The 15,712-nt window shown below is 43.1% G+C and overlaps 1 protein-coding gene across 1 annotated transcript in view; it reads left to right on the top strand.

The window, feature by feature from the left end:
* Positions 1-560: 560 nt before the first annotated feature.
* The window catches only part of ankrd44 (ankyrin repeat domain 44), a gene marked incomplete at its 5' end in the record, with an annotated part of 30,327 nt that continues 15,175 nt past the window's right edge, over positions 561-15,712 (top strand). The window contains 11 exons of the mRNA XM_079230428.1: positions 561-587; positions 6,986-7,069; positions 8,724-8,802; positions 9,893-9,963; positions 11,235-11,435; positions 11,945-12,032; positions 12,378-12,520; positions 13,043-13,255; positions 13,808-13,886; positions 13,982-14,096; positions 14,193-14,275. Of these exons, the coding sequence (XP_079086554.1) occupies positions 561-587; positions 6,986-7,069; positions 8,724-8,802; positions 9,893-9,963; positions 11,235-11,435; positions 11,945-12,032; positions 12,378-12,520; positions 13,043-13,255; positions 13,808-13,886; positions 13,982-14,096; positions 14,193-14,275 (1,183 nt within the window). The remainder of the gene's footprint in view (positions 588-6,985; positions 7,070-8,723; positions 8,803-9,892; positions 9,964-11,234; positions 11,436-11,944; positions 12,033-12,377; positions 12,521-13,042; positions 13,256-13,807; positions 13,887-13,981; positions 14,097-14,192; positions 14,276-15,712) is intronic.

The following is a 15,712-nucleotide window of genomic DNA, read 5'->3' as shown; positions in this document are numbered from 1 at the left end:
CTGTGTGCGCGAGACCTGCGCCTGGCCGCCTCTCCGGGAGGCTCGTGTGTGGCTCTGCAGGACCCGGGAGAGGAGCGCAGCCGTTCTGTGGATGCTGTGTGTGGCCTCGGAGAAGACGCCTGGCACCACCAAACACCACCTCCAGCGGCAGCGGCCATACATGTGGATTATTTTCAGGGTCAAACCCCGTTCCTGCTCTCTCTCTCTCTCTCTCTCTCTCTCTCTCTCTCTCTCTCTCTCTCTCTCTCCACCCCTCCTCTCCAACCTCCGGCCGCCTCGGCAGCAGCGTTGCGCCGCAGATAGCGTGAGCGGAGCCGGCCCTGGAGTTGGCTCGACACCGGCCTTCGTCACCATCACCCGCCGAGAAGCCGCTACGACTTCCCCGCAAGGGAGGGAGCGAGGTGGGGGAGAGAAAGCGAGAGAAAGCGAGAGAAAGAGAGAAGGAGGAGGAGAGGTTTGGAGAAGTCCGGACGTAGCGCGCCGCGGCGCAGCATCGCCCCGTGCATGGTGCCTTGGGGCCGGGGCGAGTGGATGAACCAGCCGGAGCCGCGGACCCAGAGATGGCTGTCCTCAAACTGGCCGAGCAGGTAGACCCGCTTAGCTGTTAGCTTAGCATCTCCAAACAGGCATCACCTTTTAACACAGCTGTTTGCTATCAAAAATATATATATTTTTTAATGTCTTTTTATTTTATTTTATTTTTTTACTCCTGCAGACTGAACACAGAATATATTCATAAAGCTGCACGTTAATATCCTGATTATTTTTTATTTATTTTTATTTTTAAATTTTATTTTACGCCTTTTTTTGTGTCGGTAACGTTGTCGGTGTTCCGTTCAAAGGAGGACAGCCCACTTCACTCACACTTCCTGCTCCGGCTCCTTCCGCAAAGCACCAGCGCTGCAACACATCCTCAGTAATGAAGATGAGTCTGCAGCTAAAAGCTCTTTCGCGTGTCCAGAGTGCTGCAAATGTAAAAACTAATAATAATAACAAGTGCACAAATTCTCTAAATGCCGAACAGGACAACTATTTCATGCCAAGGAGACACAATCTCACCTCAAGGTCTATTTAGAAGCTGCTCTGGAGCTTCTTTTTTTTTATTTATTTGGTCACGTGATGCTCATCAGCTGGTTTTGAATCACACTTTTCCTCAAAGTGTGCACACAGAAACACATGCAGGTTCTGAACAGCCACATCTCTGTTGTGTGATCGTGTGACACAGCCCAAAGCTCCACAACCGCAACTGTTGTCGCACGTATTGTTGAGTCGGGGTCAATAGTGTCAAGCTCCCCGCTGTCTGAAGGAGGGTAGATTTGGTGCAGGGTTTTCATTCTTTATATATATATAACAAAAAACATACATTCTCCAATCAATGAATTGCTTAACATCAGAAAATAGTGAGAAGTTTGCTAATTGTTGCAGCTTTAATTGCTGTGTAATGCCATGACTTTTAGCTTTTTGGGATGTACATTGGTGGAGGAAGTACTCGTCCTTTTATTTAAGTAAACGTACTAATATCACACTGTGAAAATACTCCATACAAAGTACATTTCCTGCATTCAAAACCTCACAAAGTATGCATCAGCAGAATGCACGTACAGTAAAAGAAGTGAGTGTGCAGTGCAATGTTCCCTGTCTGATGTTTCTGCTGCATTAATGTGCATGTTGCATTATAACTCCTTTATATCCGGTTGGTTAGTTTATTACACATCAAAGCATCATATTCTATAAGATCGTCACATGTCTGAGGCGTCATCACAAACGTTCCACATCAACACATCTGGAGTTACGCGGTCTTCACTGGACAGGAAGTGGAGGAAAAAAACTGCAATCTGGAGAGTAGCTAACGCTGTTAGACCAAAGTTGTGGAGTAAAAAGTACAATATTTGCCTCTGAAGGTGCCGTGAAGTACAAGTGTAAAAGTACGAAGACTGGAAGTATTCAAGTGAAGTATAAAAGTACCTCGAAATTGCACTTTAAGCTCAGCACTGGAGCTGGCAACCGAAGAGAACGAGTGAAAATAAAGTCATCAAACGTGCCGGTAGAAATCTGTCCTATCAGATCTGTCGTTAACTTCAAGGAAGGGGAGGCTTCCTGTTGATGATGATGATGATGATGATGATGATGGTGATAACTTGACGAGCTCAGCTCAGCAGACAGCTGAGTTATTCTAGATTATTTTTCATCATGTGCTGATCACATGACACTCTGCTGTAGTAGATCTTTTTTAAGTAATTAAGCTCAGGTACAGATGTTATCCAGAGGTCAAAGGTCAATCTGGTTGAAAGATCTAAAGGTCTGAATGGGTTTTCTTCAGCTTTGATGTTTTTACATTTAGGGAACAAACTGCTGTTGTTAAGTACATGTACTGTACTTTATTACTTTACTATAATTTTAAGATCTTTGTGTTTTACTTTGAGTACTTTAAACTTCAACTTTCTGATGCTTGAGTTTTGATTATCAGCACGATTTAATCAACTAATACATTATTAATAATAAACACATGCACAATATAACTGCATTGTACTGTGCGTGACATACTGAATAAAACTACAATATATAAAACAAAGAAAATGAACGCATGAACAACGAAGACGCTGTGTTAAATAAAATATTAAATACACTCCTGAATGTAATACAGGTAATAAAATATTATAGGTTAAGCCGCCCAGCAGCACATAAAGTAATAAAAACGAGCTCCACCGTTAGCAGCTGCAGCATTAAAGTGATAAACACATTAATGCATCAATAAATCAATAATACTTCTATTAACATGAATGCATCAATAATACTTCTATTAACATGAATGCATCAATAATATATGCTGAAATGGGCCATTCTGCTTTATGAGTACTTTTACTTTTGGTACTTTAAGTGTATCTTCATGCTAACACTTTGGTATTTTTGTAATGTTTGAATGCAGGACCGAGTATTTATACACTGCAGTATTGATAGTACTTCGTCTCCCACAGATTTTCTCTTATTTTCTCTGGAAATACATACATATATATATATATATATATATATATATATATATATATATATATATATATATATATATATATATATATATACTTAATGGCTTTTTGTGGGGTAGAAACATACTTTTTCCACCAAGGAGGACACAAAGGAAGCACAGGAAGTTGTTGACTTTTTACTTTCCGTACACGAGTGTGTGTGCAGTGTGTGTGCAGTGTGTGTGCAGTGTGTGTGCAGTGGATGTGCAGTGTGTGTGCAGTGTGTGTGCAGTGTGTGTGCAGTGGATGTGCGCACGCTTATCAGATTTCCTGTGTTTTTCTTCCTTTATCCTGGTTCTTGACATCGGTTTCCTTTATTGCCTCCCATGTCGGCAGGTGAAAGATTCCGAGAGGGAGACGGTGTGTGTGTGTGTGTGTGTTTGTGTGTGTGTGTGTGCGTGTGCGTGTGTGTTGCAGGTTAGCCTGTGTGTGTTTGTAATGAAAACAGAGGCGAGCCGATGGAGGACGATCGTGTAGGATAAAAAAAGAAAGAGAGAATGGAAGATCGGAGGGGAAATCTGTCTGTTGTAGGTCCTGAATCTGGTCCTGAAGGAATAGGGTCTCAAAGTTGATCCCCGAGATAGTGAAACCAGAGACTCCCAGACATTCGATCATATAAAGCTTTAATAGCCAAACACAAAAGAACAATAGCGTGACAACCATAAACATTATATTTATACATTATATTAGTTTATTTAAAACCATATTGCTGACACAGTTATGTTTTAAAATATACCTTTATGAACCTGAACCTGCTGCAGTTGAATGAGAGACACTACCGCCTTTAACCACAGGGGCCGCCAAAATCAACACAAAATGAAAGTTCCTCGTAGTGGCTTTAAGTACAATTTTGCAAAACTTGTACTTTACAGAAAGCATTTGTATTTGTGCTACTGTATACTACATTTCAGATGAAAATATTGCATTTGTTTTACTTAAAGAAAATGTTAATATAGTTGGGGAGGATGATGGTTTGAAAATAAAAATACATAAAATGAATGATAAGATTCAGCCGCAGACTTGTCGAACACAATCATTTTCAAACAGTCCATTATTACCTGACCTCTTCAATGAAGCTAGCTAGTGAAGTGCTAACCTTTTAGCTTTGTTTCATTTCTGTTGCGTCTTGGATACATTGTTGCCGACCGTCAACGCCAAAACAAATACCGGGCCGATGTGTCAGATTCCCATTATTCTAAAATATTTATCGGCCTTGGGGTGGACTCCGGCATCGGTCGCCGTCTCGGTGCCGGTATGTGTTGGAGGGAATGTTCTCATTCATGCTCGCTCTAAATCTCCCTAAATCGCCTTCCTTTTCTCGTGCCAGCACCCGCCTCCCCCGAGTCCCCATGGCGATCACCGCCTCAGCACTGTGACAAGGGGCCGCTGCCAGCTGAGATTTAGTGTGTGTGTGTGTGTGTGTGTGTGGCGCTTAGAAAGAACAGCATAGCTAAAGAGGCCATATGCTGCCAAGCATTGGCTGCTTATTTAAAGGCACAGCCCCCACTTTTCTGCTCTCCAGCTGGGGCCTCTCTCTCTCTCTCTCTCTCTCTCTCTCTCTCCCCTAAATGTGTCCTTCCTCCAGTCTCGTATCGCGCCGCTCAAGTAAACAGTCTCTACTCCACAGCTTTAAACTTGAATAAAGATCTGGCCGGTCACCACGAGAAGACAAAATAAAATAAACATGTCCGCTTGGTGTGAGAACAGACGTTTAAACAGAAGAGGGGAAAAGTGACCCGGCTGCTTCCTGTCCAGTTGAATTTGACCTTCAGGGGTGAAATGTCACAGAAGCCTCGGTCACATTCATATTTTTTTATTGTAGTTAAACGAAACAGGATTGCGCAATAAAATGTAGTCGCATGCTTCACATGCAGAAAACGTGCAAACAATATTTAAATTGTTTTATATATAGATATACATCAATATAAAACAATTGAAATATTGTTTGTCAGTGTTTCTTTTTAATTCTACCTCTAGTGCTACTTTTACTGCTTATTTTATTGTTTATTTTCTGTACATATACATTTATATATGTATGTGTGTGTGTATGTGTGTACACCCACATGGGACCTTATTTAGGGAGAAATATGTCCAGTAGTCAACGACAGGAGATGAATATTTTTTTTAAATCCCGTTTCTCAATTTGAAATATAATTTAGCAAATCAAGAAAGTCGCAAAAAGTATTACGAAACGTATTATTAATCGGAAATATAATCAACTAATACATTATGATATAATATAAATGGTTCAGCGACATTAAGTAAATAAATAAATATATATATGCAGTTCAATAGCTCCACTTTAACTAGCTGCCACATTGAGTCTCAAACCTCCTTCTACCTGATCATAGATCATAGTGATCTATGATCTATGAGCTATGATTCCACCAGCATGAAAGCGAGGGAGGAGGAAACTAAAAAGCTGAGAGGAGGAAGTGGTGTCACGTCGTTCATACTCGTGTGCTCAGTTTCTTTCTTTAAAGCAGAAGTGAAACGCTCCTCTGCGGTTCCGCTCTCCTGTTTCTGAGAAGGAAGGCTGTGCAACAGGAAGTGAGGCGGGAGGCACACAGGAAGTGAAGTGAGGCATCTCTCTTTGAGATCAGTCGCCAGCAACACGTCCAACCTGCAGCTTCAGGCCGGTCTGAGTCACTACATCGATTTACAGCCGGTGTTAATGGGTCGCTCCAGGGATTCATATTATGTTGTGTTTTACGATATTTCACCTTTTTATATCCGGTACTTTATCACAACATTTGCTACATTAAGTTAACTATTTTATTGCATTGCAAATGATATGACTAAGGATCGTATTATTAATCATACTATACATTTATAGTGGGATCGTAAACTTACCGACTTTTAATGATATCACACAACTGTTGCATTATAATAGTGTCTTTAAATGCCCATGTATAGTTTCTATTTTAACTTCTAATGTAGTTCTTATATATTTAATGTTTAAAATGTAACGTCTTGTAAAAAACAAACACATTATGTGCATGCCCAATATCATAATATTGATATAAAATGATCTCCCATTACATGCATTTTTTAATTCGTTATTTATTGTAGTTTTATTTTACAGTCTTTCCCTCTGAGGTGGAGTGGAAGTAGGAAGTGGCACGAAAAGAAAAGCCAGTCAAGTACAAATACCTCAAGTTTGAGTACAAAGTACTTCATTCCATGTTGTTGGCCTCCCTGATGTTGCACTGGAGGCTTTTATAAAAAAATTGTATTATTTTAGTTCTGCTTTCTTCTGTTCCTGTAAAACCTACAGTCTATTGCTGATTGACACTGATAGCTGTGTGTGTGTGTGTGTGTGTGTGTGTGTGTGTGTGTGTGTGTGTGTGTGTGTGTGTGTGTGTGTGTGTGTGTGTGTGTGTGTGTGTGTTTAGGGCCTCTATTTACCTCCTATCTGTGATCTGGAAAAGAAAATAAGGGCTTCGGAGACGTGACCTCCACGCTGCGCCCTTGATAATCACCTTTTCTATGCGCAGACTTTTTTTAATTTTTTTTTTAAGATTTGCATCTCCAAAGTATTTTCTACAACCACAGATTCTCTGCACACGTGTTGGTCCTAACTTAAAATAAGGAGCGAGTAACTGCTAACAAAAAAAAGTTGGTATTAAAGAATTAATTTTGTTTAAGTTGGTATTAAAGAACATTTTTAGTTTACAGTTTCTAGTAGGCTGCGGTCTTGAAGCAGCTCCAGCTTTTGTAAACACTGCAGCTTAAAGTCAAGCAGCTGCTTCTACACACACACACACACACACACACACACACACACACACAGAGTGATGTACCGTGGGAAGGATCGTGCCCCGGCCTCCTCACATATTCTCCCTAACACGTCGTTTCGTCACGTCTCCTCACTCGGAGGAATTCCCCGAGTGTTCGAGTCCCGTCACGCGTGTTTACGCCCGTCTGACATGTCACGTGCTGAGCGTTCTCTCTTCTCCCCTCAGCCTCCGCTCATCCAGGCGATCTTCAGCGGAGACCCGGAAGAGATCCGTATGCTCATATACAAGTCCGAAGACATCAACGCTCTGGTGAGGACACGCACACATCAGAGAGTCTGTTCCCTCGATATCAATTTTAAAAGAGACATTATGCCCATTCAGGTGCATTCTTGTATTTTGTATTTCTACTGGAATTACTGGTTTACATGCTTTAATGTTCATAAAACACATTATTTCTCTTCTTGAATATAACGGCATTCACTTTCTGGCTGAAACCTGTCTCTTTAAGCCCCTCCCCCTCCGGAAAAAGCCCAAGTCACTGCAACCATGCTTTAACGTCAGTTCAGTTATTGCACAAAAACAAGATGGCGATCTCCAAAAGGCCAAAGTCAAGGCTTCATATTCTTTTTTTTTTTTTTTTTACAGTTTGGGAGATCCTTATTAAAATGTTTGCTGAATCAAAATTATGAAACAATGAAGTCATATATATATCAGATCATTTGTCTGTCACAACTGTAGTTTTATGGGATTTTACCAATATCTGCATGTAGTAATATAATTTTTACGACCATGACTGTACTACACCCTCATATTTATACACAGGAATTAGTATTAATCCAGATCTACATGCAGATAAAAAGAACCCTGGTTCCGTTTCGTATCCCCGCTCAAAATCCGCTTTTAAGAAAAACACAAACCTCGACTCGGTGGCGTTCGTCTTCGGGCCCCGCTTCCTGTTCCAGCCTGCACCCGAGGGCGAGGGGACGAAGGGCCAAGAGTTCAGAGCGTGTGTTTGTCTACACGCGTGTGTTTGTCTGCACATCACATGGACTTCGATGCAGAACACATGTCTGGGCCCGGCCAGCGCAGGACGTGGGCTCTCCGCTGTATTTAGTCCGGTGCTGGTTCCCGTCGCCGGCATCGTCCACCCGGTTCTGTCGGGAGTCTCTCGGGACCCCGGGGACACGTGGGGAGCCTGTGACTGATCCTCAGCTCTTCATCTGTGACCTGCTGACACAGCGTTCTCTGTTCGGCGTCCCGGTGGACTCGTGGATCACGAACATGTAACACTCCGGGTTTCTTTTTTACGTTCTTAACTTATGTGATCACATTTTGCCCGATTTTTGAAGAGTTTGTCAATTCAATTTAAATTTTAAGGTACTTTCTTGGGCCATTTTCTGCCTTTTTATTTGATAGAGAGAGACTGGAAAGGGAAGAGAGAGGGATTGACGTGCTGCAGATGGCCACAGGTTGAAACGCTATCTATATCTAATTAGCCTCTGAGGGCTTTACAGTCTGTACAGCATACGACCTCCTCTGTCCTCGGAGTCGTGTCTAGGATAAAAACAAACTCCCCCCCAAAAAAATGCACAGAAGAAACCTTTTATGTATGTATGTTCTTTTGGCTTTTACAGGAAAGCATAGTTAAAGTACCTTCTACAAGAGAAAGTAATAAAGGGCCCGATAGACTGCTGGAAAAACATGATAATGCTGGATAGGCAAGGGGAGCTCCAGCTCTTATTTTGGGGAATCTAAAAGTGTTGCTTTGGTGTGTTTATCATATTAGCACACGTGCTAACGTGCACAACTCCGCCCTTGAACCACAGAATGCTCCGCTGTTTCTGATCCGTCACCTTTTGCCTTAAGAAGCGTCAATAATGAGCGACAATAAATGATCCGTGAACCTTGAAGCTTGAAGGCCCTAATTTTAGAAACGACCACCTGACCACCTTCCTCCCTCCAGGATTCAGAGAAGCGCACCCCGCTGCATGCAGCCGCCTTCCTGGGAGACGCCGAGATCACGGAGCTCCTCATCCTCTCTGGTAAACCCGCCTCCCTCTACTTCCTCCTCTCTTTCGGCTTCCATCTTTTTCTTGCAGCTCTTCTTGTTTCCAAAGAAAAATGCATGCAGATTTGCCTAAATTCTAGATCTTGATGAATTTTAATAACGTTCATTGAGTCGTTCTTCTATGTTTTTGCCAACAATACCAGTTGGATGTTTATTGAAGTGAAAATAAATCTTTCATCGATTCGCTACTTCCCCATTCCACCTGTGGCACGTTTAACCGTAAGGCCATTGGCTCCTGCAGAGGAAGTACAACATGTTTAAGAACAGCTCATAAAGTCTGACATTTAAAATGCTTCTATAATAGCTGTGCGGTGGAGCTTTTAGAAGAAGAAAAAAAATTTTCGGGGACTATTTTCAGTCGTGGATTAACACACATTTGGTGTAATTTTATGTAATTGTGAGTATTTGTGGCAAAAATAAACTGCAGTTTATCCTAATGACAGAATAACATAAATTTTTACAACCTACACTTATGAAATGATGAAGGCACTTGTGAAGGACGAGGTCGACCTCTTTACTGAAGATTTCATTCAACTTCTTTTTACAAAATGAACCAAACACCGCCGATGAGGACGATGTTGGCTAGATATTGATGAGCATGCATATGAAACGACATTTGAATAATCCAGTGCCAACTGTGTGTCTCATTGATGTGTTAATATATTAATTTTATTAACATATTTTCTGGACAACAATAGAGCTTAGTGGCACAAAGGAATACGAAATATCCGACATTGATACACAGATGACACCTGTTGTTGTTGGTTTTATTTATTGACAATGAGAAAATGTCCTTGCATCTTAAATTTAGTATCATAAGTCTTATAAAGTGTTTTGACGCTTTTCTTGATATGAGAATGTACGTTTTCTTTTTCACTAATTCTTCAGCAATGTGACTGCGTTTTATTTCTGTATTTGGTCCTAAATGTTAGCACATGAAACTTCCAGGTGTGTGTGTTTCCTCCCAGCTGCTAACGTGTGTGTGTGTGTGTGTGTGTGTGTGTGTGTGTAGCGATGAGTGTTTCGGTCACGCCTCTTCTCTCTGCCCCCGTGTGCTTCTGCAGGCGCTCGGGTCAACGCCAAAGACAACATGTGGCTCACTCCCCTCCATCGCGCCGTGGCTTCTCGGAGCGAGGTGACCACACACACACACACACACACACACACACCTTCTTCCCAAAACACTGATGACGCCAGAGATCCTCGCTGTGACACAGGTGTCGAGGAGCTAAGCTGCACCTCGTGGCGTTTACCTGAAAACAGGCCGTCAGGGCCTCTCCCCAGCTCGTGTACTCACACACACACACACACACACACACACACTATGTTCTCAGCCCACTTTGGGACAACTTTGCCTTCGCAGGAGTCAGGAATGTGGGTCGGAGCAGTTAATCAGCCTCCAGTGGCCAAACGAGTACAGCTGGAATAGCTCTGAGAGGTGTGGCGAGGGCTTCGTGCGCATCCTCTTAGTTTGCTTTGTCGGATTATGTAAAGTATCTTAGGACTGTCTGAAGTCTATACCTTCCCCATTAATCATTCACATAACTCGTTTACACGTTTTAGCAGAGCTGCAGTGCACGCTCTGGATAATTACTTTCTTTCTTCACTTAATTATTAGCTTGCAGTATGACATAAAAGACATAAAACACAGGAGCAGTAATTCAAGTCTGTGTGTTTGACAGGTCCCGAGTTTATATGGCGCACTAAAACACTTTCTCTGATAGTCATTGGATCAGGTAGGTTCACAGGGAATCTCGTTTTGCCTGGAAATTCATATTAGTAGTAATAAACTACTATTTACTATTTACTATTTTATTATTTTACTACTATTTACCGCTTATTTATATTTATTTATATTACTTATATTTATTTACATTACTTGTTTCTATTGTATTATTCTTTTATTCACTTTCATTCACTTGTGAGAAATGCTGCTGTAATTACTTGTTTCTATTTTATTATTCTTTTATTCTTTTATTCACTTTTATTCACTTGTGAGAAATGCTGCTGTAATCCTGTAATTTCCCCACTGAGGGACTAATAAAGGATTATTTTATTTCATCTTATCTTATCTTAAATAGTTAATAAATAGCCAAATGTTCTGTTTTTGTTTATCCAACTGATTTAAGTTTGTTTGCTCTGTTTGTTTATGGTCATGTTTTTCCGCAGATTAAAAAAGTTGAGTCTTGTATTATAAATACATTTTCATTTATTTTTCTTCCACTTGCGCTTCTTGTAATCTCAATCTCATGCATTCTATTTAAATCTCTCTCATGACTCCACTTTCACTCACATTGCGTTCTAACTGCCGTGTTACCGCGACTTTAAATACGCCGGCTGTCTGAGGCGGTGTGAGGTGTGAATTTGTATGTTTAAGAGTTCTTTCTTTCCCTCTTTCTTCCTCAGGAGGCGGTGCGAGTTCTGATCCGCCACTCGGCCGACGTGAACGCGCGGGACAAGAACTGGCAGACGCCGCTGCACGTCGCCGCCGCCAACAACGCGCTGCGCTGCGCCGAGGTCATCATCCCGCTGCTGAGCAGCGTCAACGTGTCGGACCGCGGCGGGCGCACCGCCCTGCACCACGCCGCCCTCAATGGCCACACGGAGGTACTGCAGGCCACGAACCGACTGTACAATTTAAAATAAGCCTCTTTTAATCCTCTTTCCGCCTTCGGCACGTTGGTGCAGTTCAACCAAGACACACAGGCTGTGATGCAACCCGGCTTCGTGCTATTTCGGTGGGCTAGTTTGGTTTAAAGGAAACAGGTGGGCGGCTGCAGCTGTGTCATCGGGCTTATTAAGTGGGTTACTCATTTTGAAACGGCTCCTTTTTTTTCTTACATTCACAAAATGTGCAGAATCTAAAATTAACAATGAGAGGCGGCAGATTTCTGGAGCCAAACTGAATGAACGGCTTCTTTTCTATTTCCCTCCGGAGTGTTTATGCAACAACTGAGCCGAGTGATGGGATGTATTTACATTGCTGTTATGTAAAGACTGTCACCCACACACACACACACACATACACTGACACAAACACTCACACATATAAACATGAAAAACACAATTATATATGTATATATCTTATCTCCCCCCCCTCTCTCTCTGTCTGTCAGATGGTAAACCTCCTCCTCGCTAAAGGGGCCAACATCAACGCCTTCGATAAGAAAGATGGCCGCGCGCTGCACTGGGCAGCTTTCATGGGTAAGAGACGAGAACTGAGTCCGTTATTGACGTGTCACACATCGTGCGTTTTTTTTAATTTTCTGGAAGTAGATTATCGCAATAAAATGAATTAGCGGCTCATTTTGAGTCACCTTTAAAGTTACCGAACAAAACAAACAGTGTGTAAAAGTGGCAAAGCATCATTTTTGTGTATTTACATAAGATCTTAAATGATTCTTAAAATATTATTATTATAAAGTTGTGACAAAAGTATGTTATTAGGCAGGGTGGTTAACAGTTGAACATCAGAAAATAACAGTAAAAATGTACCTGAAAACCAGAATAAAAGCTTTAATATACATCCCGCCGGTGCGCCCCCTGCAGGTCATTTGGATGTGGCGTGTCTGCTGGTGAGTCAGGGGGCTGAGATCAGCTGCAAGGACAAACGGGGATACACTCCGCTCCACACGGCGGCCTCCAGCGGGAAGATCGCTGTGGTCAAACACCTGCTGAACCTGACGGTGGAGGTCAGGACACACACACACACACACGGTTGTCTTTCTACACTTGTGAGGACCTTCATTGCCATGCATTCTTTAGCCGCTGACCTTGACCATCAACACACACTAATCCAAAAACAAATCTATAACCCTCAAACGGCCCTTTTGAAGATCCGTCCCAAAAGTGAGGACCGACTAAAATGTCCTCACTTTCGAAAATGTCAAACTCAAATCGGTCCTCACAAAGATGGATAGTACAAGTGGACACACACATACATTGACTTGAGGAATACTCCCACGCTCAACAACTCATTTTAAACAAGCACTTATTATATCCTCATTCACAAACTCCCTCCCAACCCGCCGCCGCCACACACACACACACACACACACACACACACACACACACACACACACACACACACACACACACACGCGCGCGCACACACACACACACACACACACACACACACACACACACACAAACACACACCTTTCCATCGGCCATAATAACAGGTCTTGTTTTGTTTTTTTCACCCCTGAAAACAGATCGATGAGAGCAATGCGTTCGGGAACACGGCCCTCCACGTGGCCTGTTTTAACGGTCAGGACGCCGTCGTCAGCGAGCTGATCGATTACGGTGCCAACGTCAGCCAGGCCAACAACAAGGGCTTCACCCCGCTGCATTTTGCCGCCGCCTCCACACACGGAGCGCTCTGCCTGGAGTTCCTGGTCAACAACGGGGCGGATGTCAACGTACAGGTACGCCGGCTGAACGAATGCTAACCGTTAGCGTTCATTTTGGAGTCGTGTTTGTGCCCATCTAATAAATGTAAGTGCATATTTACCATGTTTTGGCTCTGTTTTTGTTGTCTACCAACTCCTTAATGCGGCTAAAGAGACGTATTTCCCTCAGGTGTTGGTTGAGATCAAAGCAGAGCTAAAATAAGTGTTGGACTCACAGACCAGACTTCAAATGCTAACATTGCTTTGTGTGGAACTGGTTGCTGTACGTTCGCCATATAACTTTATAAGGAGATTATGTAATAGTTGTAGCTTGTTTCATTGCACCCAAAGTTGCCAAAACAAAATTATTACAGGTTTAAAGATAGCATTATAATGTTTGCATGCGATCGTAAGCATGTTTACATGATTGCGTTAGCTTGTTGAATTGCTAACAAAATTAGCTTGACACGACGCATTGTCAATTTAATTGACTATGAAAAAAATAAACATAATTGAGAATTTTAATATCGCCCAAGGGGGTTATTATTATTGCTTGTTTCATCTATGTTTCCACATCATAACCTCCAGAGTCGTGACGGTAAGAGTCCTCTCCACATGACGGCGGTTCACGGGCGCTTCACTCGCTCCCAGACCCTCATCCAGAATGGTGAGACCCTCCTTTTCCCGCCCTCTTTCGTCTCTTAAAAAGTTGCATATTCTTCCCCCTTAAACGACACCAACGAATAAACGTCTTCCTTTCAGGCGGTGAGATCGACAGCGTGGACAAGGACGGCAACACGCCTCTGCACATCGCCGCCCGCTACGGTCACGAGCTCCTCATCAACACGCTCATCACGAGCGGAGCGGACTGCACCAGGTTGGTTTCCTTCACCCAGCGAGACGTTCGCGGCTTCATGTTATTACGACGACACTATCTGGTAAAAGAGACTTTTGTTTCCATCTCCCTCCAAAGGCGAGGAGTCCACGACATGTTCCCGCTCCACCTGGCGGCCTTGAACGCTCACTCTGACTGCTGCAGGAAGCTGCTGTCCTCAGGTGAACCAGCAGAACGTAGTTCACTTTGACTAAAAGCAATATTCTGACCTGGACTGCCTTTAACTTTAGCTGGTGTTCAATCCTTGTGAGTTTTTAGAAGAGTACACTTATTAAGTAGCGTAAAAGTCGGGTGACACGCCGCTACTACCTTCGGTCAGTGTCCCCTTTTGCTCCCCGCTGCGCTCATGCTAGTTCCCCGCTAACTTCCGCTAGCTCTCTGCTAACTTCAGCTAGCGCTCCGCTAGCTCCCCGACAACCACCGAAGGTAGCGGGACCAGCCCCGGCTTGACACCCGACATGGGCAGAGGGGACGCGGGCAGTAGCAGCAGCAGCGGGGAGCTAGCTAGCGCTGCTCCTAGCTTGCTACAGCGGAACACTGACCGGAGGTAGGAGCGGCTTGTAACCCGACTTTTACGGTACGCCTGTAGCTCGAGCTAAAGCGGTCCAATACAACGTACTTCCTGTCTTCATGAAGGTCCAAACATTTGTCTCTATTCTAAAACATTACCTTTTTTAACGGTAGGTTTTTATTTGAAATATATTAGTTAAAAAAAAGAAGGAGCGAGCCATTGAATCATCATTTGCACGACTTGGATATCTACTAAATCTGAGTATTCACATCTTCTGTCTCAGAGTAGTTTCCTCGCGCGAGGCTTTCGGGCCCGGTTGTTGTTTTTCTTGCTCCCAGTGGCGAATTCCTCCTCAAGCACACACATTCAGCTCCGGCCAAATTCACAATGTCACAATGCTGCAGAAACAAGACGAGGCCTCTCTGAGTCTAATCACTCACTGATGGGACCTCCTGAAGAAACACAAAAAACAAAGAAGAGTGTTTTCTGTTAAGTTCTCCTCTCGGAGCGTCAACACTGCTCGTTGTCGTTTTTCTCGGTAACATCTGAAAAGTTTACTTGTTGCTTTTTGGCAACGAAACTATTTGTCTTTCCACTCATCCCATGTAATTTGTCGGTTTTCTGACTGAGGGGGAGTGAGATTGACATTAAACAAACGTGAAGTAGAGCGTGGAGCCGGACCAAACCCCTCAGGCGGCTCTGCTGAGTGTCCGTACTGAACAACAAAGAAGTCATTTACATGTGCTCCAGCCATGTGCAGCTGCATGCTGCTGCCCGGTTGTGAGCAGGAGGAGCTTTTGGATTTATTGCAGCTTAATCAGGAACTAAAAGTCGTTGACAATTAGGCGAATTCTATTGATGCAGGATTTAAAAAGATGACAACACGCCATTTCAATACATTCGCGTGGTTGAAGACACAAAAACTCGATTTATTTGAATAAATCCGACATCAGCAGAGCGTGCGGTGTCGGGTTGTCGTCTGAAAGTTGAGGGTTTGAATGGATGCGCCCGTCTGCAGACGACGGAAGATCTAGCCGACTGGTTTCTGCTTATTCTCACGATTCAGCCTTGAAACAATTATCAAACT

This window comes from Taurulus bubalis (assembly GCF_910589615.1).
Source record: "Taurulus bubalis genome assembly, chromosome: 15".
Lineage (NCBI taxonomy): Eukaryota > Metazoa > Chordata > Actinopteri > Perciformes > Cottidae > Taurulus > Taurulus bubalis.
This window is presented reverse-complemented; position numbering and strand designations above follow the sequence as displayed.